This window comes from Vulpes vulpes, chromosome X (genome assembly GCF_048418805.1).
Source record: "Vulpes vulpes isolate BD-2025 chromosome X, VulVul3, whole genome shotgun sequence".
NCBI lineage: Eukaryota > Metazoa > Chordata > Mammalia > Carnivora > Canidae > Vulpes > Vulpes vulpes.
In genome coordinates, this window is record NC_132796.1 from 37332 (window position 1) to 63584 (window position 26253).

A 26253-nucleotide genomic window follows, 5' to 3' on the forward strand; every position below is an offset into this window, starting at 1 on the left:
GGCGCCAAACCGCTGCGCCACCCAGGGATCCCATTGATAGAGCGTAATTTATCAATCATTCCTTTGATGGATTGCGTTTCTGGTGATGGGTCTAAGGACTTTAACGCCAGATAATGAATTTTTTCCTCCATTGTTTTTCTTGTGAAGGCTGTATGGTTTTAAAGCTTTTAGGCCCAGGGCGGCCCGCGTGGCTCAGCGGTTTAGCTGCCGCCTGCAGCCTGGGGTGTCGTCCTGGAGGCCCGGGATTGAGTCCCATGTCGGGCTCCCTGCATGAAGCCTGCTTCTCCCTCTGCCTGTCTCTGCCTCTCTTGCTCTCTCTATGTCTCTAATGAATAAATAAATCTTTAAAAAACGCATAATAAAATAAAGCTTTTAGGTCCATAATCCATTTTGAGATGATTTTTGGGTAAGCCGGAAGATGTGGGCCGGAGGTCACCGTTTTCATACGGGTGTCCAGTTGTGCAGCACGATACTTAAGCAGATTATCCTTTATTCACTGAGTTGCTTTAGCGCTTTTATGAAAAGCCAGTTGACCGTATTTGTGGTTCTCCTTGTGGACTGTGTCCTATTCCACTGATGTACAGGACTGTCTTTTTCCACACAGGGTTGCTTACTATACTTTTACACTAAAGTCTGAAATTAGCTAGTGTGAATCCTCCTAGTGAGTGATTTTTGCAGATGGTTTTCACTGTGCTCATTGCTCTTTCTTTCCACTTAAATGTTAGACCAGCTCACAAAAAAAAGAAAAAAGAAAAAACCCAGCTCACAAATACCTAGGGATTTTATGCTGAGGTCTTGATTGGGATTTTGCTGACTCTCTAAATCATGTTGTGTTCTGTTCACTTTTTAATACTCGGAAGTCTTCTGGTCTATGAACGTGGGATGCTTTTCCATTTATCTATATCTTCTTTAATTTCTTCCAGCGATGTCTTGTACTTTCCATTATCCAAGTCTTTCACCGTCGTGGTTAAGCTAATTCCTAGGTCTTTTATTTATTGATTTTTTTTTAGGATTTTATTTATTTATTCATGAGAGACACAGAGAGAGAGAGAGAGAGAGAGGCAGAGACACAGGCAGAGGGAGAAGCAGGCTCCATGCAGGGAGCCTGACGTGGGACTCGATCCCCGGTCTCCAGGATCACGCCCTGGGCTGAAGGCAGGGGCTAAACCACTGCGCCACCCACGGATCCGTCACTTCTAATTCTTTATTAGCTCTTTCCTTCTGCAAGCTCTGGATTCACTTTGTCCTTTTTCTTGATCCTTAACGTGTAAACTTACTTGCCTTGTTGATCTGAGATCTTTCTCGGTTTTCAGTGTCTGCATTTATAGCTATGAATTTCCCATTAGCACTGCTTTCCCAAGTGTCCTGGAAGTTTTAGTGATGTTGTGTTTTCATTTCCCTTTGTCTCTAAGTATTTTCTAATTGCCCTTGTGATTTCTTCTCTGATCTACTCATTCTTTAGTAGTACGTGTTTTATTTTATTTTATTTTATTTTATTTTATTTTATTTTATTATTTTATTTATTTATTTATTTTAAGATTTTACTTATTTACTCATAAGGGACACAGAGGGCGAGGGGGCAGAGACAGAGATAGAAGAAGGAGCAGGCTCCATGCAGGGACCCCGATGTGAGACTCGATTCTGGGTCTCCAGGATCAGGCCCTCAGCTGAAGGCAGTGCTAAACCGCTGAGCCACCCGGCCTGCCCAGTAGTATGTGTTTTAATTTCCATAGATTTGTGAATTTTCCAGGTTTCCTTCTGTTCCTGGCTTCTGACTTCTTTCATCGTGGTCAGAGAACATGCTTCCTATGTTATGTCTTTTGAAATCTGTTAAGACTTCATTTGCGACCTAACAAGTGGTCTGTTCTGGGGAGTGTCCCAAGTGCTCATGAGTGGAAGGTGTGTGCTGGCTGTTGCTGGGTGGAGGGCTCAGTGTATGTGTCTTAGATCTAGTTGGTTTCTTTTTTTTTTTTTTTTAATTTTTATTTATTTATGATAGTCACACAGAGAGAGAGAGAGAGGCAGAGACACAGGCAGAGGGAGAAGCAGGCTCCATGCACTGGGAGCCTGATGTGGGATTCGATCCCGGGTCTCCAGGATCGCGCCCTGGGCCAAAGGCAGGCGCCAAACCGCTGCGCCACCCAGGGATCCCGATCTAGTTGGTTTCTTAAGGCCTTTTCGTCCTCACTTGTCTTCTGTCTGGTCGTTCTGTCCCTATTGAGAGTGGCGTATTGATGTCCCCAGCTGTCGCAGAGCGGCCCAGTCCCCATTCCATTCCATGGACATGGTATAGCTCACTGTTTCTGAAGGTCTTATTTGATTTTTTTTCATCAAAGTCTTGTAGTTTTCAGTACACAGACCCTACACGTATTTTGTTAGGCTGATGTCTTAAGTATTTTGTTTTTGAGGAGCTGTCGTAATACGTATTGTTTTTTAAAACTTTCGGTGTCCAATTTTTCATTGCTTGTTTATCGAAATATGATTGATTTCATTATACTGACCTTGTATCCTGTGGCCTTGCTAAATTCACTTTTGAATTTGAGGAGAGAGTTTGGTATGTCCTTTGGGATTTTTCTACATAGCCAATCGTGTCAAAATTGCCTCAGAATAATTTTATACCTTCTTTCTGAGTCTGATGCCTTTCATTTCCTTCCCCTCCTTGTTCCACGGGGTAGGACTTCCAGTACCTTGTGGAACAGAAACAGTCAACCTTGCCCTGTTTCTGGCCCAGTGTAGATGCAGGTATAGGACAACCATCCAGTCTTCCATGGGCAAGGAGACTTGTGCCTCTAGTGCTTATTCATCCCTCATGCAGTGCTGCTGGCCACATGGAGCAATTTTTATTTATTTATTTATTTATTTATTTATTTATTTATTTATAAAAATAGAGATAGTTTTTTTTCAAGGTTTTATTTATTTATTCATGACAGACACATAGAGAGAGAGAGAGAGAGAGAGAGAGAGAGAGAGAGAGAGAGAGGAGAGACACAGGCAGAGGGAGAAGCAGGCTCCATGCAGGGAGCCCGATGTGGGACTTGATCCCGGGTCTCCAGGATCACACCCTGGGCTGAAGGCAGCGCTAAACCACTGAGCCACCCGGGCTGCCCTGTGTATGATTTTTGCACATATTCTGCAAGTCTGTAATAATTTCAAATAAGAAAGTCTAAATTTGGCTTTTGGTCCTTGTTATCCCCAGGACGTACCACTTGCTTGCCATTCTTCCACCTTCAAACATTTACTCTGCTCCCTCTTCCCTATCCTACGTAACACTACAGAAAATGCCTTTTATAGCTTCAGATTTTAACCCAATTCTCAGACACTGATGAGACAAGTAGGGATCAAAGATATAAATTCCTCACATGAGCATCACACCACATGTACGTCATCGCAGTGTCTCTGGGGATGCATGTACCTTTGTAATTTTATTTTCCTGAAGGCACCTGAGAGCGTGTTCCTGACGCAAGGACTGTCATGTACACACGTGTCAATGTGCGGTTCCTAGAGGCGGGACCTGGTGTGTGTGGCGGTGAGGTCATCGTGCCAGTGAGCCAGCCTGGCCTAGCCCTGGAGACCTTGCATGTTCTCGGTTATGAAGACTGTGCCATGTGGTGATGTCATGGAGGCCCCCAGGGTGGGGATGCAGGGGTGGGGTGCTGTGTGTGCGCCTATCCAGCAGGCCCTCTGTGCCGCAGGATGGCCCTCGGGGACTCAGTGTCGGCGAGCCTTGGTGGGTCAGATTGTAGCAGGCGGGGCAGCCTCGGGTCGGGGCAGGTGTGGCCGTGGCTCTCACTGCGTCCGTACTGGTCCTCACGCGGGAGCTGCAGCCCACTGGGAGGGTCAGGCTGCTATGGGGCAGGAGTACCCTGAGTGACCCCTGAGTGCTGCTGTCTGCCTATGTGGCCGCAGTTTCTGCCAAGACCCCCCAGTCTCACGGTCTCTGTGACTGCCGGGGTCTGCCGTCTTTGCACATGACCGCAGCTTCTACTGTGACCCTCTTCATCTGCACGTGAACATGACCCTGGGTTCCGAGCCACCCTCCCTGAGGCTGTGGTGGGCTCAGACCCTGGGCCCTACCCGCCCATAAGGACAGGGAGAGCTGGCTCACCTGTCCCAGGAGACTGACCTCCTCCAACCTTGGCGGTCATGGGCCTGAGCTCCCCATCTGCATCCTGGGCCCTGATCAGTGGGGTGATGGGTACCCCATGGCGCTGAGGGACAGCCCTGAGCACTGGGTTCACAATGGTTTGCAGTCCCCTGGACACGGCTGGTTCATGGCTGTGGCTGCAGCACGTGGACTTGCTGTGTTAGGCTGGGCCCGGGATGCAGATGGGGACGCGGGCGCAGGGGAGGCTGCTGTATGAGCAGTCAGCTGAGGGCCTGGCGACAGTCCGGAACTCTGACCGAGGCGTCTGTCCCGCAGCTGCAGTGGGTGACTTGGGCGGCATCCCTCCTCGCCTGGGGGCCCCTGCTGGGAACCGGCAGCTGTAGAGGCTACTTTGCGCCTGTGCTTCCTGACTCCTGTGGTGAGGGGTCCTGTCGTCAAGCCGGCGTCCGGTCCCCCGCCTTCCCTGACTCTTCACATCCCACGTTCTGCTTGTAGGTGCAGGAAGGACCCTCGGGGGGCCGGGATGCCAGGGGGCGTGGACCCCGACGGCGAGGGCGGCCCACGTGCAGGAGGCTCAGGAATGAGGCTGGCCAGTTCATCTCCGTGGTGACCTTGTTTGAGGTGATGACAGGAGGAGGAGCTCCAGCTGGCACGAGCACTGCTGGGAGGGATGCCCGGGCGGGGGTGGCGACGTGCTTCTCCACGGCAGGCCGGGCGCTGGGCGGCTCCCACCCTGGACCCTGGAGGCTTTCGTCCCTACATTGCCTGCCCACCGAACCACTAGCCCAGGGCCCCATGGTGCTCCCAGGGTGCTTCCCCTCCCGGTGCTCAGACATGGCGTCCCCACCCTGTCCTCAGGCTCAGTGTCCCCTCTCCATCCGCAGACATTCAGACACGGTGTCCCCTCCCCTGCCCTCAGACCCGGCGTCCCCTCCCCACCCTCAGGCTCAGGGTCTCCTCCCCATCCTCATACATGGTGTCCCCTCCCAGTCCTCAGGCTCAGTGTCCCCTCCCCCGTCCTCCAACTGGGCGTCCCCTCCCTGCTGGGGGGGTGCTGGGGTGTCTTCGACCACCGTCACTGCAGGTGCCCGCGGCCCAGCCCATCCTGCGGTCCTCGCCCGGGATCCCAGGTGAGCAGGGGCGGCCTCTGGCAGGTGCAGACAGGCCACGCGGAGCCAGGACTTGTTTGATGTGACGGCCGTGAGGACGTGTGGCCGGGCCCCGCAGGGCGTGTCTCGGGGTCGCTGTTGTCTCCTGATTGTCAGGGTTCCCGCCCGGCCCCATTCTTGACCGGGTGGAGCTCCCAGGACCATGGTCCTCGCCCCCCAGGACCTCAGCAGGGCCTCCTCGGGCTCCCGGGGACACGGGGCTCCGGCGCAGCCTGCAGCCCCGACACGTCCTCGCCTTGGCTTTCAGACGCAGGGAGCAGCCTCCGGAGGCCCGAGTGCCAGTGGGCAGGGCAACCAGCGGCGAGGGCGGCCGCCACGGAAGCCGCGCAAGAGGAGAGTGGCCGTCACCACCGAGCTGACCCTCTTTGAGATGGTCGCGCTGGGGAGGAGCTCCGTGCAGGTGCCGCCGCCGTGGGGCGCGGGTGCGGGCGTGGGGAGTGGGCGTGGGGAGCCGGCGCGGGGTGCAGGAGCGGGGCGTGGGAGCGGGCGTGGGAGTGGGTGTGGGAGTGGATGTGGGAGCAGGTGCGGGCGCGGGCCACGGGTGTGGGAGCGGGGAGCGGGTGCGGGGTGTGGAGCGGGGTGCACAAGCCGGTGCGGGAGTGGGGTGCAGGTGCAGGCGTAGGGAGCGGGGTGCGGGGTGCAGGAGCGGGACATGGGAGCAAGGTGCGGGAGTGGGTTGGGCGTGGGTGCGGGCGGGGCGCCTGGTGGGAGTCTGCGGACTCAGCACCCGCTGCAGGCGGCAGCGCCGCAGCCCCGTGTGAATCTGCCCTCCGGCCGTCACGTATGCCCTTTGCACGTGTTCCCCGTGGCCTGGCACACACACATGCACACATGCATGCTCAGTGCTGCCCGGCACACACACCTGATCTCACACACACGTGCACACACATGTGGTCACCACTTCCCATCCTACACACAGCTGATCTCACACACGTGCTCACGGCTGCCCATCACATGCACCTGATCCCACACACATGTGCATACCCACAGGTGCTCAGTGCTGCCCAGCACACACACTTGCTCTCTCCCTCACGCAGACACACACGTGCTCACCATTGCTCATCACCCACACCTAATCTCACACACACATGCACACACGTGTTCGTCACTGCCTGTTGCACACAGGGGACCTCACACACATGCTCACCACTACCCATCACGTGTAATCTCACACATGTGTGTGCTCTCGTGCACCTCATCACACACATGTACACACATGCTCACTGATGCCCGTCGCATGCACCTCATCACATACACGTGCACACACAAGTGCTGCCCGTCATACACACACCTCATCTTACACACATGAGCACACACATGTGCTCACTGCTGGCCGTCACATGCACCTCATCACCTATACACACACACAAGTGCTCACTCGTGTCTGTCATACACACTTGATCTCACACACAAGTGCCCCCACTGCCCGTCACACACATATCTCATGACAGACATGCACATGCACATGCTCACCACTGTGCACCATATGCACGTGATCTCACACACACATAAGTGCCCGCTGCTGCCCATCACATGCAGCTTATCCCACACACAGACACACACACAAGTGCTCACGGTTGGCCCGTCGCATGCCCTTCATCACACTTGTGTGCCCACACCTGCTCACAGCTGCTCCGTTACACACGGCTCATCACAAATAGACAAGTGCTCACACATCTAATCACACACACACACACACACACACACGAGTGCCCACTGCTGCCCGTCACATGCAGCTCATCACACACAGACACACACACAAGTGCTCACGGTCGGCCCGTCGCATGCCCTTCATCACACTTGTGTGCACCACTGCTCACACTGCTCTATCACACACAGCTCACCACAGACACAGGTGCTCACCACTGGCCATCTGATGCATGATCGCACACATGTCCTCACGGCTGGCCTGTCACATGCACCTCCTCACACTCGCGTGCTCACTAGTGGCTGTTGCCCATGCAGACGGCCGTCGAGGAGTGGGTACAGTCGTATAAGGAGGACAGGGAGCTGGCCCTGCTGGACCTCATCAGCTTCTTCGTCCAGTGCTGTGGCTGCGAAGGTGAGCCGTGCTCCTGGGCACTTGTGGGTGTCCCCAAACATGGGTTCGCTGGGCCTGCCTGTCCTGCCTACGTGCGGATTTAAGGGCCAGGGTGGCCCGGAGGCTCCTGTATGTGGGAGAGCTTGCTGCTTCTGTGAGCAGCGTTGTCATCTCAGAGCAAAGGATGGATTCTTCCCCAAGGGAAGATGTGCCCACGTCCTGACCCCAGGACCTCAGGATGTGACCTCACTGGGAGGTAAGATCTTTGCAGATGGAAGCAGGAAGATAGTCCTTAGGGTGTCCCTGGTCCCATGAGATCTTGTCCTTGTAAGAAGAGGGACGCAGGGGCACCTGGGTGGCACACTGGTTAAGCATGTGACACTTGGTTTCAGCTCAGGTCATGGTCTCTGGGTCGTGGGATCGAGGGGTGAAGATTATTCAGAACAGGCAGGGGGGAAGCGCTGACCTCTGCTGCCACGTGCATGCACTGTGAACACATGGTGCTTGGGGGGATGTGCAGGCACCGGACTGCACAGCTGTGACCCCTTGTGCATGAAATGCCCACAACGGGCACGTCCACCCACCGACGGACGGCGTCTCAGCGGTTCCTGGGCCGGGGAAACGAGAGGGCGCTGCCCACGTCGGGGGGGGGCTGCCTGCAGTGGGCCCTGGTGATGGGCGCTCACGGTGAGTGTATGCACCGCCGCTGAGTGCGCCCCTCGCCCGTGTGTGCGTCACACCTCGAGCAGTCGTCCTCACCGGGGACAACCAGGCCATCCTCTGGAAGCTGCTGCGGCCACCGCGGGGCCCACCAGCCTGTTGAGAAGCCCCCGCGGCGACCGATGGGCACCCTGCGCGTGCCTCACCGAGGCCCCATCGTGCAGACAGTGGGAGCTGCGGGTTCTGCGGCCTCGCCTCCTCTCTCACGGACGAGGTGTCACCACGCGGGAGAAGGCGGCTGGAGCCATGTGTCCCCCTTTCTTCTGCAGGGGTGGTGACGGCCGAGCTGTACCAGAGCAACCAAGGCAAGAGCGTGGTGCACAAGATGACCGAGAAGTTTGACCAGGTGCGGCGGGCTCCGTGCAGCCCGGGAGCCCGGGGCCGCGGGGCGGGAGCTGCCTCCTGAGCGCCGCTGCCCTGCCGCCCCCACCCCCGCACACGCGCCCACAGGCGGGCTGGGGCGCGGGCAGGGAGGCCGCCCCGTTTCCGGGGTGGGAGCCGTCCTGCCGCTGCTGGCTCATGTCACTGCGCACCACGTCCTCAAGGTCCGTCCAGAGCAGGTGCACAACGTCCTTCCTCTTCGAGCCTGCGCCCTGTTCCGCTGTGTGAGTGGACCGCGGTTTGCTCATCGACTCGTCCTTTCAGGGACGGGCGTCATCTCTGCATTCAGGGCTCATATCTTAAAACACCTTCACGGTGCCCTCCGAGAGTCTTGTGAATCAGGGCAAAGAACAGTAACTTTTTTCTTTGATTTCTTATTTGGAACGACTCAACTAAGAAAAGGGGAAGGACGTGTAAGCTTCGAGTGTGTTCAGCCGCTAATAGTCTCCTGCCTTCCTGTCACTCCCTATGTGTGTGCATGTGCCTCAACGCTGCTGTGCACGGACACATTTGTGCATGTGCACATGAGTGTATGTAGGTCTATGCGTGTACATGTGCTTCTGCATTGTGCATACATGCATGTCTGCATATGTGCACATGAGTGTATGTAGGTCCATGTGTGCATGTGCCTCTGTGCTGTGCATGCACACGTGTGCATATGTGCAGGTGAGCAAGCGTGTGTGTGTAGTTCTGTGCACGTGCTGCTGTGCTGTGTGTGCATGCACATGTGCCCGTGTGCACCTGAGCGAGTGTGTGCAGGTCCATCTGTATGCAAGTGCCTCTGAATGGTGCTGTGCATGCGTGCATGTGAGCGAGTGTGTGTACAGGTCCATGCATGTGCCTCTGTGCTGTGCTGCATGCGTGTGTGTATGTGCACGTGAGCGAGTGTGTGTAGGCCCATGCATTTGTGTGTGTGCCACTGTGTGTGTTCGCCGGAACCCACTGGGACCCCACGTGACGTTCGCCGTCTGTCCCCGGGAGGGCTCCCCTTAAGCCCGCAAGCTCAGGGGTGTGGAGAGCCCAGGCCCTCAGTTGTGGGGGACACCCCTGCTGTTCTTCTGGCCTCCACATCCCAAAACTTAGGTCCTTCCTTTGGGTCACTTGGCGTGGCCCTGACTCAGATTGCGCCTCTTCTTCGGGGAGCCCCCGTTGTGGATCGGGGTCGTGTTCAGTCCCCCCCACCTCAGAAGCAGCAGTGGTGGCTCTGCCAGCCCCCCACCCTGCCTCTGTCGCGGGAGACCCTGTGCCTTCCAAGGAGCAGGCCCCTGGACACTCTCCAGGGAAATGCCGTGCGTGCAGGGCCCACAGCAGGTGGGTGACCCACGTACTGGCCGTAGGGCGCACGCCAGGGGAGCCGAGCAGCTCACACGGCCCCCCCCGCCACCGAGTGGCATCTGTGCCCTGCCTTCTCCCCTGCCTGGCCTCCAGGGAGACGCAGTGTGTGTTCTGGGCGTGAGCCCGTGAACCCAAGGGCTGTGCCCCACGGCCGCTGTCCATTCCCGCCCCTCCCGAGGGCGCTGGTGGGAGGGCGGACGTGGACTCCTGCCTAGAGCAGGGCCCCCTCCGCCCACGGGCCTCGGCCCCCGGGGGGTCGGAGGTGCTCCCAGCGCCCCTGCTGCGCGGGCCTGGCCCGCCGGGCCGGCCGGGTGCCCCGGGGACGCTGCACGTCACCGCCGCTTCTCTGTTCTTGCAGGAGACCGGGCTGTACTACAAGAAGTTTCTGGCTTACCCCTGGATCCTGACCATCATGTGGCCAGAGAAGCTGGTAACACGCTTTGCGGAGTTTCGTAACGGGGCGGTTCCGCGTGGTTTCCTGCCGAGCCCCAGGTCCGCGGAGCCCGTGGAGCTCGTGTCGGGTTCCCCGTGCGGGGCGGGCGCCCTGGTCGTGGACGAGGGGCCGTGGCGAGTGCCGGGTAGCGCTAGGCGGGCCCCGCGGCCCGGGTCCTGGCGGCCTGCTGGGTTGCGACCTCACCGGGTCCTGACTGGGGCGAGGGGAGCTCCCCCTGACCTGACCCCGTCCCGTCCACACTGGCTACGGTAGCGCTTCCCAGGCTTGCGCACAGCGTGATGGTACCTGGCGGCGCTCGGTCCACGCCGGGTACACTGAGGGCCCACGTGAGGTGGTGGGGCCAGGCTGTGTCTGTGCGTGACGGGGCAGTTAGAGCTGACTCGTCCTGCAAAAGTGAGTTCATTCAGTGAGTCCTGTCTACACTGGGACACTTAGGCCCGAGCCTGTTCTGTCTACACTGGGAATGGATACCTGGCCGTGTGCTGCCTACAATGAGCACGTGTACCCGACATGTCCTGTCTGCACTGTGTCATGGAGCCCTGACAGTGATCTGTCTACACTGGCACACTGACACCTGATCGTGTCCTGTCTGTACTGGCACATTTAGACCTGACAGTGGTCTGTCTACACTTCATCATGGGGCCCTGATATGTTCTGTCTACATTGGTCATGGGACCCTGACTATTCCATCCATACTGGCACATTTAGACTTGATCGTGTTCTGTCTACACGGGCATATTTAGACCTGACAGTGTTCTTTCTACACCGTGTCATCAAAGCCTTGCTGTTCCTCTACACTGGCACATGTAGACCTCATCGTGTTTACACTGTGTCATGGAGACCTGTGTTCTCTCTACACCGGCACATTTAGAGCTGATCATATTCTGTCTACACTGGGATGTTTAGACCTGACAGTGATCTGTGTACACTGCGTCATGGAGCCCTGACAGTGATCTGTCTACACTGGCACATTTAGACTTATGTCCTGTCTACAGTGGGATGTTTAGACCTGATGGTGATCTGTCTACATGGTGTCAGGGACACCTGTGTTCCATCTACACCAGTACATTGGACCTGATCTTGTTTTGTCTACACCGTGTAATGGAGTTCTGACTGTATACTGTCTACACTGGCACATTTAGACCCGATCATATTCTGTGTGTACTGCAATGTTTAGACCTGATGGTGATCTATCTACGCTGTGTTGTGGAGCTCTGACAGTGATCTGTCTACACTGGCACATGTGGATCTGACAGTGATCTGCCTACGCTGTGTCATGGAGCCGTGACAGTGATCTGTGTACACTGGCACACTTAGACCTGACTGATATGTCTATACTGGCACATTTGGACCTGACAGTGATCTGTCTACACTGTGTCATGGAGCCCTGACACTGATCTGTCTACACTGGCACATGTGGACCTGACAGTGATCTGTCTACACTGTGTCATGGAGCCCTGACAGTGATCTCTGTACACTGGCACACTTAGACCTGACTGATCTGTCTACACTGGCACATTTAGACCTGGTCGTGTTCTGCGTACTCGGTGCGTCAGCGCCCAAAGGGTGTTGTGATGCTCATGGTTGGAATGACCCGCAGTGAGGGTTTGTGTAGTGTGTGCGTGTGCGTGCAGAGTGGTTGAACAGGGAGTTGTTCTAGGGCACCGAGCGGCAACCACAGTTCCCTGGGGCGGGGGGAAGGGGGGGGATTCGTGGGGGACGGGGTGGAGGGAGTGCTGTGCGGGGACAGCGCGGGGAGTGCACGGGGCAGGGGCGTGGGCAGGGGCGTGGAGGCGGCGGGAGGAGGGCTGTCCCCGTGAGCCCCGCGTCACACGTGCTGCAGGAGGTGGGCGCGGGCTGTCCTGGTGACTGTGGGCATTGGGGGGGGGGAGCAGACGGAAGGCGGGGGGCGCCCGTGCCCGCAGGCCCAGCACTGCTGCCTTCCCCGACCTCGGCCTCCGACCCCCTCCCCAGCAGAGTCCCTGGGAGTCCCCTGGTCCCTTGGGGACAGCAGGACCCGGCTGAGCCCCACGGGCCAGAGCAGTGCCTGTAAGGAGCTTTCACGCTCGCACGGCGGTTGGCAGCTGCACGTGCTCGGCCACAGCCAGAGGGCCCGGCTCCTTGGGGCGCGTGCCGGAGTGGGGGCCACCCGGCGCAGCCTGCCGACCTGCCCAGGGGGATGCGGGACCATCGGCCCAGGTGCAGGCTGTGGGGGACATGGGGTGACCCTGGTGGCTGTGGATATGTGACCCCCAGCTGCTGGGTCTCAGGGAGGTGGGGTCACTGGGTGTGTATATCTGATCTTGGCTAGGGGCGCAGCGCGCGAGAGCTGGGGTCACTGTGGTCACTGTGGACCTGTGATCCCCCAGGTGCAGGACGAGTGAGAGCTGCGGTCACGGGTGAATGTGGACGTGTGACCCCCCCAGGTGCGAGGTCAGGGAGACACGGGGTCACCCTGTGTCAGTATGGACGTGTGACGCCCCCAGGTGCAGGGTCAGGGAGATGTGGGGTCACCCTGTGTCAGTGTGGACCTGTGACCCCCCAGGTACAGGGTCAGGGAGACTTGGGGTCACCCTGTGTCAGCGTGGACCTGTGACCTCCCAGGTGCAGGGTCAGGGATTGGCGGGGTCACCCTGTGTCAGTGTGGACCTGTGACCTCCCAGGTACAGGGTCAGGGAGACTTGGGGTCAGTCACCCTGTGTCAGCGTGGACCTGTGACCTCCCAAGTGCAGGGTCAGGGATTGGCGGGGTCACCCTGTGTCAGTGTGGACCTGTGACCTCCCAGGTGCAGGGTCAGGGATTCGCGGGGTCACCCTGTGTGAGCATAGACGTGGGACCCCCAGGTTCTAGGGTGTGCTCGTGTGACCCGGAGACCCTTGTCCGGGGCAGAGCTCCAGGTCGCGATCGCGGGGCCCAGGCCCGTGTCCCTGTCACACAGCACCTCGCCCCCCTTCTGTCTTGAACACAGCAGAATGACTTTTACCCCATCGTGGGGCCGGGGCCCTTCTGGAAACGGTTTAGGGTCAACTTCTGCGAGTTCACGGAGCTGCTGGTGCACCTGACACACTCGTCGGTGCTGTGTGACGGCCACCTCATGGACACGGTCATCTGCATGCTCAGCGGCCTCACCAACTCGGCCGTGTACAGCCTGCGGCACACCAGCTCCCTGGCAGGTGAGGCGCCGGGCGGGTGCCGGTCCCGGGGCTGGGGGCGGGGCCACTGGCCACAGGGGGTGGAGCCACGGGCCGGGGCGGGGCCAGAGCCCGGGGGCGGGGCCATCGCCTCAGGGGCGGGCCAGAGACCGGGGGCGGGGCCACTGGCCACAGGGGCGGGGCCATTGCCCCCAGGGGCGGGGTCACTGGCCACAGGGGGCGGGGCCACGGACTGGGGCGGGTCCAGAGACCGGGGGCGGGGCCATCGCCTCAGGGGTGGGCCAGAGACCGGGGGCGGGGTCACTGGCCACAGGGGGCGGGGCCACGGACTGGGGCGGGTCCAGAGACTGGGGGCGGGGCCACTGGCCACAGGGGCGGGGCCATTGCCCCCAGGGGCGGGGTCACTGGCCACAGGGGCCGGGGTCATAGGCTCGGGGCAGGGCCACAGACAGGTGGCGGAGCCATGGGCGGGGCCACTGACCACAGGGGGCGGGGCCACGGACTGGGGCGGGGTCTTGGGCTTTGGGGCGGGGTCACTGGCCCTGGGGGCGGAGTCTCGGGCTTGGGGGCGGCCCCACGGGGCTGGGGCGGGGCCATGGGGCGGGGCCCCGGGGACAGGGGCTTGGGCCTGGGCTCGTGTGTCAGGGCTGGTGTCCACACCCCGCGCTGCCAGCGTGCGGACCTGCAGGCGCAGAGGCTGCTGGGCGGGTGGCCCCGGGAGCTGCAGGGGCGCAGAAGCCTCGGAGGGGGGTTTGCTGCGGGAGGACCCGGAGCAGAGCGTCGGGGGCACGAGCGGCTCCTGCTCACCTTCCCGCGAAGAGCAAAGGCCGTGACAGCGGTGGGGGCAGCGCGGCGGGCGAGGGCGACGTGTGCGGGAGGGCGCGGTGCTTGGACCCGGTGCCGCGCCCTGGGCCTGCGCTGCCCGTCCGTCCCGAGTCCCGGGAGTGGCCTTCCCGGGCGGGTCCTGTTTGTGACAACCGCCGTCAGTTGTCCTACCGTCCGTGGGGCCTAATGTCTCGTAAGCGACCACTGGTTCCAGACACCGGGTCATTGGTTGCGCGTCGCTCCGTTGGCGTAGCTGGTCCCTGGGCAGGGCTCGCGGCCAGCGCTGAGCACGGGGACTCGGTGGGAGCGTCCTGGTTCCCGTCCTGGGAGTGAAGCGAAGGGTGCTTCCGGAAGGTGCGGCAGCCGACAGCCAGCGCCCTGCAGAGTGACCGTCACACACACACTCGCGCGGCCGTGTCACCTGGTAACCGCGCAGGGGCCAGGACGAGGCTGCAGCGGGAGGCTGCACGTGGGGCTCGGATCCCGGGTGCCAGAGGGTCGTGCACACTGAGGGCTCTTTCCCGTGTGTGCATGGGTGTCAGCCCCACTGGGGCCGCGTGTGTGTCGTCCCTACGCCTGGGCCTGCAGGGGACACGGGTAAAGGCGGCATGAGCCCCCGAGGGTCCCATCCTGGCCTCCGTGGCGGGAGGGTGGGGCACAGCGACGGTCCCTTGGCCGTGCCCTCTGAGGCCGCGTGCGGCCCGCTCCGTCCCGCCGGCACCCCAACCTGACCTTGCAGTGGTGGAGGTCGCGGGTGTGTGTACGTCCCGGGGTCGCCCATTCGTGTTCTCGGGTGGGCACACACGCTCATCATCGGGGGGACCGTCCACACATGGCCCAGCAGGGGCAGGATGCAGCAGCCCCAGCTGCCCCAGCCTCTGCCCCCGTCACCCTGATCCCCCCCCCACCCGGACGGCCTGGCGTGGCAGGTGCAGCCCAGCGCTGGGGTCACGGCCTGGGGTCACGGCCGCGCTCTGCTGGCAGCCATGAAGCTGCTGACGGCGCTGGCCAGCGTGAACCAGGGCATCTGCACGGGCAGGCGCACGGCGCAGCGGCTGTACGAGATCGAGAGCATCACCAAGCTCAAGGGCAGGCACAAGTACTACATGGAGCTGCTGGACCAGCGCCGGCACCAGGTGAGGGGGTGGCGTGGGGGGGGGCAGCACGGGAGGGAGGGGAGGACCCAGGTGTGAGGGCATCACTGTGCAGGAAAGCAGGTAGGAGCCAGGGTCCGCCCTGGGCCCCTCTGCCGCCCGGCTGCCCCCTGTGTGGTTTGCACCCCATGCACGGGGGCCGGTGCTGAGGACAGACCCCGTCCCCAGGGCTGTGACCTTCCCAGGGTTACAGGTTCCCAAACGCCGGCGGCCAGGGGGGTGCGTCCGCACAGTGGGGCCAGCAGTCCCTGCCCCTCCCCCAGTCCCTGTCCTGCTCCAGCTGCCGACCCTGGGGGGGCGTCGTCCCGGGGACAGGCAGGTGCCTCCCCTCCCTGCGATGCTCACAGACGAGTCTGTTCCTGAGCTCACCTGTGCTTCCACCGGTGCAAACTGTCATCTGCCTCTGTGCCTCCTGCGCCCTCTCCTGTCCCTGCTCCTGTCCCCCTCATCCCCCTGCTGTTTGAGCCCCCCCACACCTGTGGGCACATGGGAGGTCACCTGTGGGGCATCCACACCTTGGAGTACAGGAAGCTTCCAGAAAGACAACTGTGCACCTCTGAGGGTCCTGCCCCTCTAGGTTCCTCTGGCGCAGCACAGTCCTCCACCCTGTTTCCCCCCCACGCACCGCCTGCATCCCCCACCCTCACCCTGCACGCCGTCACCCCTGCTCCTCCCCTCCCTGCACCCTGCTCCTCCCCTCCCTGCACCCCTTCTCCCCTCCTGCTCCTCCTCCCAGCGCCTTCACCCCTGCCCTGTACGCCCACGTGTGTGCATGGTCAGCGTGTGCGAGGCGGCCCCAGAGGCCCAGATCCGGGGGTGGGACGGTCCGCAGCGAGTGGCGCAGGCTGGTCAGCGTAGAGGATGCAGACGCATGTCGAGGGGTGACCGCCCCCCAGCCGCGGCTTGTGGTGGCCTGCAGTGCCCCGCCCAGCGCCCCCCGTCCTTGTGCCACCGCAGTTCCAGAACAAGCCCATGGCCATCGACAACATCATCTGCGCACTCTTTAAAAGGACGTTTGTGCCGCGCTACCGGTAAGGCTCTTCCCGCGTGCCCCGCGCCCCGGGCCGTGACCTAGCCTCGCTCAGCCCGGGTTGCCACGCGCCCGGCCGCCGGGTGACGCGCTCGCTCGTTTCCCAGGGACGTGAGCTCGGACATCCGGGTGATCTGCATGGGGGAGCTGGGCTGCTGGATCCGCCTGTACCCAGACATGTTCCTGGACAACAATTACCTGAAGTACATCGGCTGGATGCTGTACGACAAGGTGCGCGCGCCGGGGCCTCGCCGTCTGTCCGGAGCCCAGCGTCGTGGGGAGGCTCTCCGCGCTGCCGTCCTTGGGCCTGACGGCGGGTCCTCGGGAGACCTGCGGACGTGGCACGTGGCCCTGCATCGCGTCTGCCCCCCGCAGAGGATCACGGAGCGGCCACGTCCGCAGGTGACCCCAGCCTGCGTCCCCGTAGCCCGCCCGGTCCCGGTCCCGGTCCACCCGGCTGCGGCCAGCTCAGTCCTCACCCGGCCTGACACTGGGCCACCGCCGCGGCCCTCGGCAGCGCAGCTCTGAACCCCGCGCTCACGTCCCCGCACAGCAAAGGCGGGGCTCCCGCGGCCGCCGGGGCGCTTTGATCCCGTCACAGACGCAAACGAGTGTTGGTCGGCGCTTCTGATCAGACGCCTTCCGGGCGGCAGCGACCGTGACGCAGCCCTGGGAGTTGTCTGTGCCCACCCGTGGCTGTGATCCCGTTTCCGGAGCCGTTTTGTCCTGCGTGTGACTCCCGAGCTGGGGCTCTTGCCTCCAGGGTGCGAGGGGCAGGCCTGGGGGCACCCCTGGAGCTCCGCTGCTCCGCGCATTTTGCAGGCAAGGCCCCACGGGCGGTCCTCCGCTGTGCGTGGAGTTTTACGAGCTTGTGGCTCATCACGGTGTTGAGACGAATGCCACGATTGCCTGTGGCGTGCTGCCGTGGACGGCGTGGGTGGGAGGGCGGCGGTCGGCCACGCGTGGCAGCGGTCTTGGGTTGTGGCGTGGACGGGTTTGTTTCTGCGGGAAAGGGCAAGGCGGCTGGACTGTGAGCTGTTCTGTGTCCTGGGGCTGAGCTGGGGCACGTGGCGGTGGCGGACCCCCCGCGGGGCTGCCCAGCCCGTGTTCCCTGTCCTCGCTGCTGGGCTGTCCCGGGTCCAGGGGCCGCAGACCCGACGGGAGGGAACCCTGATCCCTGGCTCACGGTGCGCCTCCCGCCTGGAGCCGGGGGCGAGGGGGTGCTCTGGGGCTCGTCCTTTACAAGGACCCGGGCCCCTCCCCGGGGCTCCACCCTTAGGACCCGGGCCCCTCCTTGGGGCTCCACACTTAGGACCCGGGCCCCTCCTTGGGGCTCCACACTTAGGACCTGGTTCCCTCCCCGGGGGGCTCCAGCGTTAGGACCTGGTCACTCCCAGGGGCTCCACCCATAGGACCGGTCCCCTCCCGGGGGCTTCACCCGCACATACCATCCCCTGGGGGTGTCGAGAGCTAACCTATGGATTTTGGGGTAACACACATTGGCCTGGAGCAGATTTCTCTGCTTTTCCCCTGTGGGGTGTGGAAGTGGGTGTGGCATAGTGTGCGGCCACAAGCACGGTGACTGCACTGGGCCACGGGAGCCAGGTGTGCAGGGAGGAGGCCGTCAGGGCTGCCGCTGGGGCCACGCTGGGCCTGCGGGGCTCGGCCGTGGGCGCTGTCATGGCAGCGGGGTGCGTGGGGGTGTGGGGTGCTCTCGGGTCCTGGGGGGCTGCCCCCACTGTGCCCCGCATTGCTTAGGGGGTGGAGACCTCCGGGAGGCACTGAGAGGCCCCGCCGGCCCCAGGCGCGGTGAGCACCCCGCAGGGTGACCCCTGGGTGCGGAGGACGTGCGCTCCCTGATAGGCCGCCCGCCGCGCCCCTGCGGGCAGCCTCACCCCACGTGGGGCCACGGTGTGGCGCGGGCCTGTGTCCTGCTTCAGGCCCTGCAGTGCCCACGTGCGGCTTTAGCCCCAAGACGACCTCAGGGACCCGCTTAGTTTTGTACAGAGAACGTGTGGGGTGCAGGGGTCGCGGAGCCGTTGGGTGTGCTGGGCCAGGCGGGTGTTTGTTTCTTTGCTTCTTGTTTTTTTTAAGATTTTATTTGTTTATTTGAGGGAGGCCAGCAGGCACACGCCGGGGTGACGGAGGGGCAGAGGGAGCAGCACAGCCTGCTGAGCAGGGAGCCTTGACCTGACGTGGGGCTCAGTGCAGGACCCCGAGATCGTGACCCGAGGCCTCCGTCCTGGGCATGGAGACCCTGAGCTCTCCCCGTGTTCTCACATGCCCGTTCCACTCCGTGTGTCTGCGTCCTCCTGTCTCTTTATAGGGGCCCCGTCCTATGAGATCAGCCCACCCTACTGACCTCATTTGGCAGCCTTGTCCCGCCATTACAGACCCCACCTCCCAAAACAGCCCCATCGGAGGTCCTGGGGGCGCGGGGGCCAACCTGTGACCTGGGGGTGCACAGTTCAGACCCCAGAAGGCATCTGTGCCCCGCGAGGGGGTCGCTAAGCCGCAGGGCCCGCCTCAACTGTTTCAGGCTGCGGGGGGCCTGCGTGGTGGCGGAGGAAGCGTCTGCGGGAGAGTGTGGGGGTGCGGCCGCCCTTCTGCGGTGACCCGCCCCGTTTCTGTCCCCAAGGACGCGAACGTGCGCATGAAGTGCATCCTGGCGCTGAAGGCGCTCTACGAGAAGCGAGAGTCGGCCATGAAGTTGGGGCTTTTCTTCCACAAGTTCAAGGTGCGTGAGGTGTTGCGTCTTGGCTGCTGCCTCCTCCGAGGCATCTCGGTGTCCGTGTGGACGGGACGCGCGCAGCAGCCGCTGGGGGCCCAGGGTGTGGCACACGTCGGGGCCGGGTGCCCAGGCCGCTGTGCTGCGAAGGTGAGCCCCGAGCGTCTTGGGGTGTCCGAGCCCCCGGCTGAGCTGCCCGGCTGTCACTGTGTTCCGGAGACGTGCGCCCTGGCCTGGAAACAGGGTGTGGGGTGTGCGCACCCCCAGGGGGCAGGCGGGGTGCTGACCTCCATCATGGGCGCGGGAGCCACAAGGGGAGGACCCAGGACGTGTGGCTGGTTGGGGGTGGGGGTCGGGCCATGGAGGTGCACCCTGGACGTGCGGAGCCGGTGTGCGTGGCGGGGGCGCCCGTCCTCGGGGGAGTGCGGGACAGCGACTGGTCCTTGACCCTGTCAGCATCCCCAGCGGGGTCTGAGCAGGAACCTGGCGAGGGCAGGCGCCCAGCAGCCCTGCATGGTCGTGTCCTGATAGAAGCCGTCCCTGACCTGGGGACCCCCCAGGGGAGGTCAGGACACGTGACGTCACGCCTGCAGAAGGGTGGGCGCCAGGGAGAGCCTGGGCACAATCGTGTGCACCATCTGGGAGCTCCGGGCGCACCTGTGCTGCAGGTGCAGGGAGGCCGCGGGGGCTGCTGTGCTGGACCCATGGGCTCTCAGACCCTCCAGCTTCAAGCACCGGGGTGTGCAGGGCACTGAGCCTCCTCAGGGCGCGGTCGTGTCTGGGGGCAGAAGGTCCCAGTCCTGGGTCTGCGACCCCCGGGGACCTGATGAGTGGCAGCGTCTGGGGCCGGGTCTCCTGTCTGCTGGCTCTAGGGCTGGGGTCTGACGACCAGTGGCCCCGAAGGCCTAGGCCCCGCGTCCCAGCTTCCTGCGCCCGTTCCCTGTCACGGTGCGCCCGCAGCAGGTGACTGCGAGGGACAAAGTCTGGGGACCCTAAGGTGTCACCCAGGGGCGGGTGCTGGCGTCTGGGCGGACCCGGGGTGTGGGGCGCCCACACGAGGGCACGACCCAGCGCACGGCCTGGGGACCGCGGGGAGCGCACCTGCCCCCGACCAAGGCAGGGCTGCACCTGGGGGCGGCTCTCGGCCCAGCTCGCGGCCCGCTGGGGCCAGGCTGCGTGTCGGCCGCCGCCGTGGGCGTCCGGGCGGCTCCGGGGGCGGCGGGGCCGCGGCGTCACGTCACGCAGACGGTGCTCGCGCGCGGTCTTGCTCCCGCAGAAGCGCATCCTGTCCATGACGCAGGACCAGCAGCCAGAGATCACGTCCGAGTGCATGCAGCTGCTGAGGCTCATCTCCGAGTGAGTGCCCGCGGGGGGGGGGGGGGGGGCGGGCCAGGTGCGTGGGAGGGGCGGGGCCGGCGGGGGTGGGGCCAGGTGCATGGGAGGGGCGGGGCCAGGCGCACAGGTGGAGGGCGGGGGCAGGGCCGGCGGCGTGGGAGGCCCGGTGCGTGGGGCCAGATGCACAGATGGGGGCGGGGCCGGCCGGATGCACAGATGGGGGCGGGGCCAGATGGGGCGGGGCCAGGCGCACAGGTGGGGCGGGGCCAGATGCACAGATGGGGCGGGGCCAGCCGCGCAGGGCGGGCCGGGTGGGCGGGCTCTGGCGGCGGGCACTCCTGCAAGGTTGAAGAATTGTCACCAGTGTCCTGGCTCAGATCTGAGATCCGAGGGGAGGGTTCGTTGGGTCACCTGAGGTCACCCCGGGCCTGGCCTGGCACTCGCGGGTGTGGGGTTCCCTCTGGGGTCCCAGTCTCCCCCGTCCGCTGCTGCCTGTGTGTCAGGGGCTCCGAGGAGACAGAGGGGCTGGATTCAGGAGGCAGCAGCGACCGGCCCGGCCCACAGAACCTTCTGGAAGCTCCTGGATCCCTGTGAGGTGTTAGGCCGGGACTATGGGTGCTTGTTCCCCTGTATGTCAGGCGCCTGCAGGACGCAGCTTCCTTGTTGAGAGTCAGGTGTCCGATGTTGATGTGAGGCGTGTCGGGGACACAGGGACACGGGTCACGTCCTCCTGCTTGGCCCTGTGTGTAGACGCCAGGATGGGTGCTGGGAGGACATGCTGTGCCCCAGAGGCTGCGTGCCTGCCCATGCTGCCGGCATGCCCCGAGCCGAGGACAGCGTGAGGCCACTTGGGTGTCGGATCCTCGGTGGCCGTGTGTCCTGCTGCCGCGCACACGGGTACCCTGGAGCTGGGGATGGGCACAGGCGTCCTGCGTGCCATGCTGTGGTCCCATGGAGGCCGGTGCCACCCGCACCTGGCAGGATGCCCCCTGCGCCCCCCAGGAGCACAGATGGGTGACGAGCTGGCACGTGAGAGCGCACCGCGGTGTGCACAGAGAACGCCCACGGGCGACGCGACCTGGGTTGGCCCGGGTCCTGGGAGGAGCACCTGCAACGCCCTGGAGCCGCCTGTCCTGAGCACAGCACGCGGCTGCACTCGGGCTGTGGGCCCTCTCCTGCCCACCCAGACGAGCCTGTGGGCAGGGACGGCAGGTCCCCCAGTGGACCCCATGATTCTCTTGGTGTTGGTGGCAGCGGGCAGCGCACTCGCATGGGGATCCAGAAGGTGCTGGAGGCCTTGGGTCCGGGCGCAGGGCGGCCGTGAAGGGGAGGCCGTGACCTCGGGCCTCTCTGCCGTGCTCAGATCGCGTCCTGAGGCCGTTTCGCTCGTCTCGCGGCCGGGCCTGCGTCCTTCAGGTGCCGTGTCCTCCAGGGGCACCGCAGGCCTGGCTATGGGGGCCCCTCCAGCCCCGGGTGGGGGCCTCTGCCTCCTGCCCTGTGGAGGGCGGGCGGCCCAGACTGGCTGCGTGTCTTGCTCTGTGCTGTTCCCGTGGCTGCTGTGTCAGCATCCTGCAGGGAGACGGGGCCGTGGGGACGTGGAAGGAGGCCCTGGTGGGAATTGGCTCACTGTCGCAGAGGTGGGGACGTCCCAGGACGTGTGTGCGAGCTGGGGAGGGGAGCCCTCCTGAAGGCCTGCACGGTGGCGGGTGGCCCTGGGGCACGCGGAGCAGGCTCTGGGACTGAAGCTGGACACGCGCGTGGGGCTCGTCATGGCTGGGGGTCTGCGGCGAGTCCACAGCTGGAAGCTGCACGCGCCTGCCAGGAAGTGGCAACGGCTGAAGCCTCGTGTCGACCTCGCTGCTCCCCGTCGGTGGGTGCTGCGGGTGGCGGCAGCTTGCGTGGGATCCCAGCTGAGGAGCTCCCGGATAGGTTGGCCTGTGCTCCCTGGGGGTGGGCCGCGTCTAATCAGGGGGTTCCGCCTACTACAACGGGGAGGAAGTGTGCAAGTGTGCGTCTGCTGGGCCTGGCTCCCACATGCACGTCCGTCTTCTGTCACCCTTGGCGGTCCTGCTCCCAGGCCTTCCAGCTGCATCTCTGATGGCAGCTCGCGGGCCTCGGGGGGTAAGGCTCCAGGTCTTGGGGCCACACTGTGTGCCTGTCCCACAGGCAGGTGCCAGTGCACTGGGTCGGTCACGGCAGGGGCCTGGGTGCCCCACACTGGGTGGAGCCGCGTGGCTTTGGGGCTTGAGGTTCGGACGGGGCCGACTCGGAACCACGGAGTGTGCTCCTTGCTGAGTGCGGTGCCCGCGGGCGAGTGCAGGTGTACCCCTCACTTGCGTGGGGTCTCCCCGCCTCCTTGGGACCTCCCCCATGCCCTTGGGGTTTCTTGTGCCCTCGGGGTCTTTGCCCTGCCCTTGGGGCCTCCCTGGATCCCCTGAGGCCCCGTGTCCCCAGAATCCCAAGGTCCCCTGCCCTGTTCCTGCTGCTTCTGGCAGCGCCCAGGGGCTGTCGGCAAACGGCTGCGCTGCGGCGGACACGGTGCCACACGTGGGCTCAACGTGCGCCTTTGGACAACGTGGCGTCCCCCGTGTGGTGTCGGGGTGTCCCCCACCCTCATCCCCTGATAGCTCCCCCCGAGTGCACCCTGCAGGGCGCCTGCTTGGCACCAGGAGCGCTGTGTGGGCCGGGGGCACACCCCGGAGAGGCCGCGGTGCCCACAGGGGCTGGAGGGAAAAGGGCCCAGGACCGGCGGCCCTGTTGGGGGCGGGCCTCCCAGGATCCCGCGCTTGGGGCCGGCTCTCGTGGCATCTTCCCCTGTGGCCTGGGCTCACGTCCTGGGATGTGGCTGCGTGGGTGAGCGTTGGCTTCCCAGGGGCCCCGTGTAGGGGAGGCTGCGCCTGGGGCCGCTGGCCCAACAGGGGATTGGAGGGGAGCGCGGCGCCCCGCGTGCACAGGCGTGTGAGGCAGGGCCCTGGTGGCAGCGCCTCTCGTGCAGACGCGTGGGGAAGCCCCGCGTGCAGGCCCGGGGCTCACGAGCACGTCCCCCCAGGCACTACGTGGGCGTGTTCTCGGCCATGGAGTACGTGTTCCTGTTCCAGTTTGTGTACGCGGCCTACAGGCCCATGGCCACGGCCGCGGGCGAGCTCATCTGCAGGAGGTGAGTGCGGCGCCTGCCCGCTGCTGTCCCCGGTGCTGTGACGTCACCGGCACTTCAGAGGTGGGCCCCACAGCCCGTGTCCCACGTCCCGCCAGCTGCAGGCCCGCAGGTGCAGGGTGGAGGGCAGGCCAGGCGCCAGGGCTTTGTATAGGGGACAGAACGGGACGGGCGGGAGCGCCACGGGAGAAGAACGCTGCTCCACAGTCGCGCCCGTGACCGCACGCAGGCTCACTGGTTACCTGTTAGAGGCAGGTCTACGCGGGGATTGCTTTGACTTGGTGGGTGGACCCCATCCCCGAGGGCGCCCGCCTTTGGGATCCTCTGAGGTCTACTGTCCTTGGATGCCCTGAGGCCCCCTGTATCCCTGGGATCCCCTGAGGTCCCGAGGTCCCCTGTCTCTGGATCCCCTCTGGATTCCCTGAGGCCGCCTATCCTTGGGATCCCCTGAGGTCCTCTGGATCCCGAGACCCCCTCTCCTTGGGATCCCCTGGGGTCCCCTCGATCCCATGAGGCCCCCTGTCCCTGGGATTCTCTGAGGTCCCCTGGATTCCCTGAGGCCCCCAGATCTCCTGGATCCCTTGAGGCCCCCTGTGTCCCTGGGATCCCCTGAGGTCTCCTGGATTCCCTGAGGCCCCTGAGGTTTCCTGGATCCCTGAGGTCCCCTGGATCCCCTGGATCCTGAGGCCCCCTGAAGTCCCCTGAGGCCCCCTGTCCCCTGGACCCCTGAGGTCCCCTGGATCCTGAGGCCCCCTGAAGTCCCCTGAGGCCCCCTGTCCCCTGGATCCCCTGGATCCTGAGGCCCCCTGTCCCCGGGATCCTGATGTCCCCTGGATCCCCTGAGGCCCCCTGTCTCTGGGATCCCCTAAGTTCCTATCCCTGGGATCCCTGAGGTCCCCTGAGCCCCCCATCCCTGAGGTCACCTGAGGTCCCCAGGACCTCAGTCTGGTTGTTCATTCCCTCCCCAGTGCTGGCCTGAGCTGACCGGCAGCTCGGACAGCAGAAGTCAGTTCTAGAACTTTCCTCCACGGGTCCTGGTAGCCCTGCTCCCCGGGTCTCGGTGTGGCGCGTGCTGGTGAGGGTGCAGGTCGGCCAGCCTCGAGGACCCAGGCCCAGCCGCGTGCTTGGGGCCCCCCAGGCCGACGTTGAGGCCCCTCTCTCGTCTCCCTAGGCTCCTGGCCCCTCCGCCCCACGAAGGGTTCTTTGGCCAAGAGCCCCCTGACGAGTTTGACAGAAACCTCCAGAACATGAAGACGCTCATCGACTTCTACCTGCAGGGTGAGGTGAGGGCGCGGCAGCGTGGGGCCTGGGGATGCGGCGTCCAAGCCACACGAGGGACCTGGACTTGGGTCCCGCCCCGCAGCCCGAGTTCCGTGCCGTGTCCCGCACCACGCGCCCGGAGGTGGGCTGGGCCGGGCCTTGCTTCCCGTGTGAACAGCCTTGCTGTGGCGCGTGGGACTCGGGCCGCCGGGTCGCTGTCCTGCTGTGTCCTCACGTGTCCGCGCATGGGGGGGTCGGGAGGGGGCCGTTCCTGCCTGTGTCATCGTGTGTTCTTCTTGCTGCTCGTCATCGCATGACCTCCGTGCCCTGTGTCGTCATCACGTGACCTCCCTGCCCTGTGTTGTCATCGCGTGTCCTTCCCATGTTATTACGTGAGCTCCGTGCCCCATGTCATCATTGCGTGTCCTCCCTGCCCCGTGTCGCCACCACATGAGCTTCCTGCCCACGTCGTCGTGTGTTCTCGTCTCCGTGTTGTTGCGTGTCCTGTCCTCCCTGCCCTGTGCCACCGTCACATGACCTCCGTGCCCCGTGTCGTCATCGCGTGTCGCCCCTGCCCCATGTCTCACTTGTCCCGCTGTCCCGTTCTCACACGTCGGGCACGTCCCTGTCAGTTCCACAGACACGTCCCGTACCTGGTGGACGGCCTGTGGGAGGCAGCGCCCGCCCTGGTGCGCAACTGGGAGTGCATGACGGCCCTGCTGCTGGAGCCGCGCGGCGGGCGCCAAGGTGAGCGTGGCCAGAGCCTGCTCGGAGTCGTGGGCCGGGCCCGTGATCCTGCTGGCCGCCCTGCCGTCCCCCTAGGCCCACCGTCCCTGCCGTGTCCTGCCATCCTTCCCTGTCCTGCCGTCCTCCCCGGGCCGTGCTATCCTCCCCACGTCCCACTGTCCCCCCATGTCCTGTTGTGTCCCTGTGTCCTGCCGTTCCCCCATGTCCCCGTGTCCTGCCATCCCCATCACCCTCGTGTCCCAATGTGCTCCAGTCCCCCTTGTGTCCCGCCCCCACCTCGTGTTGCGTGTCCTTGTCTGCCTGTGTCCCGCCATGCCCCTCCTCCCATGTCGTGTCATCTCTGCGGTCCCCCGCCGTCCTGCCAAGCGTCTGTCCACGGTGTCACTGATACGAGTGGGCGGCACGGGGCGCTAGCGGCCCTGTCCACACTGCTGTGCAGCGTTTGCTCCCTGACTGGTTGGTCAGGGGGAGGGGCACATGCCGTGCTCCCCTGGGGCGAAGGGTCCTCAGGCCTTGACGGGGGGCTCCCCGGTCTCTAGTTGGGGTCCGCAGGACAGTGGCCGCGGCTGCTGTCCTGCAAGGGGATCAAAGCCTGGGCCCTGCGGTCAGGATGCAGTGTGGGCAGCTGCCTGGTGAATGAGCCCTGGCAGGCTCGCCCCTCTG

At 63.6% G+C, this 26253-nt stretch overlaps 1 protein-coding gene across 8 annotated transcripts in view; it reads left to right on the top strand.

Moving 5' to 3' along the window:
• LOC112908960 (cohesin subunit SA-2-like) overlaps window positions 1-26253 on the top strand; it is a 43711-nt gene that overhangs the window by 3342 nt on the left and 14116 nt on the right. For 5 of the 8 annotated variants that reach the window (XR_011998220.1, XM_072743993.1, XM_072743996.1 and 2 more), the window contains exons 3-16: window positions 4601-4726; window positions 5522-5674; window positions 7240-7336; window positions 8305-8381; window positions 10110-10181; window positions 13174-13378; window positions 15167-15318; window positions 16294-16367; window positions 16474-16597; window positions 19005-19103; window positions 20371-20450; window positions 23479-23586; window positions 24755-24866; window positions 25476-25590. Coding sequence is in view for 7 of the 8 variants with exons in the window: in XM_072743993.1 (XP_072600094.1) it covers window positions 4601-4726; window positions 5522-5674; window positions 7240-7336; window positions 8305-8381; window positions 10110-10181; window positions 13174-13378; window positions 15167-15318; window positions 16294-16367; window positions 16474-16597; window positions 19005-19103; window positions 20371-20450; window positions 23479-23586; window positions 24755-24866; window positions 25476-25590 (1594 nt within the window). In the remaining variant the exon portion in view is untranslated. Of the gene's footprint in view, window positions 1-4600; window positions 4727-5521; window positions 5675-7239; window positions 7337-8304; window positions 8382-10109; window positions 10182-12574; window positions 12632-13173; window positions 13379-15166; window positions 15319-16293; window positions 16368-16473; window positions 16598-19004; window positions 19104-20370; window positions 20451-23478; window positions 23587-24754; window positions 24867-25475; window positions 25591-26253 lie in introns of those variants that run through there. The other 3 variants (XM_072743994.1, XM_072743998.1, XM_072743999.1) reach the window with 2 other exon arrangements.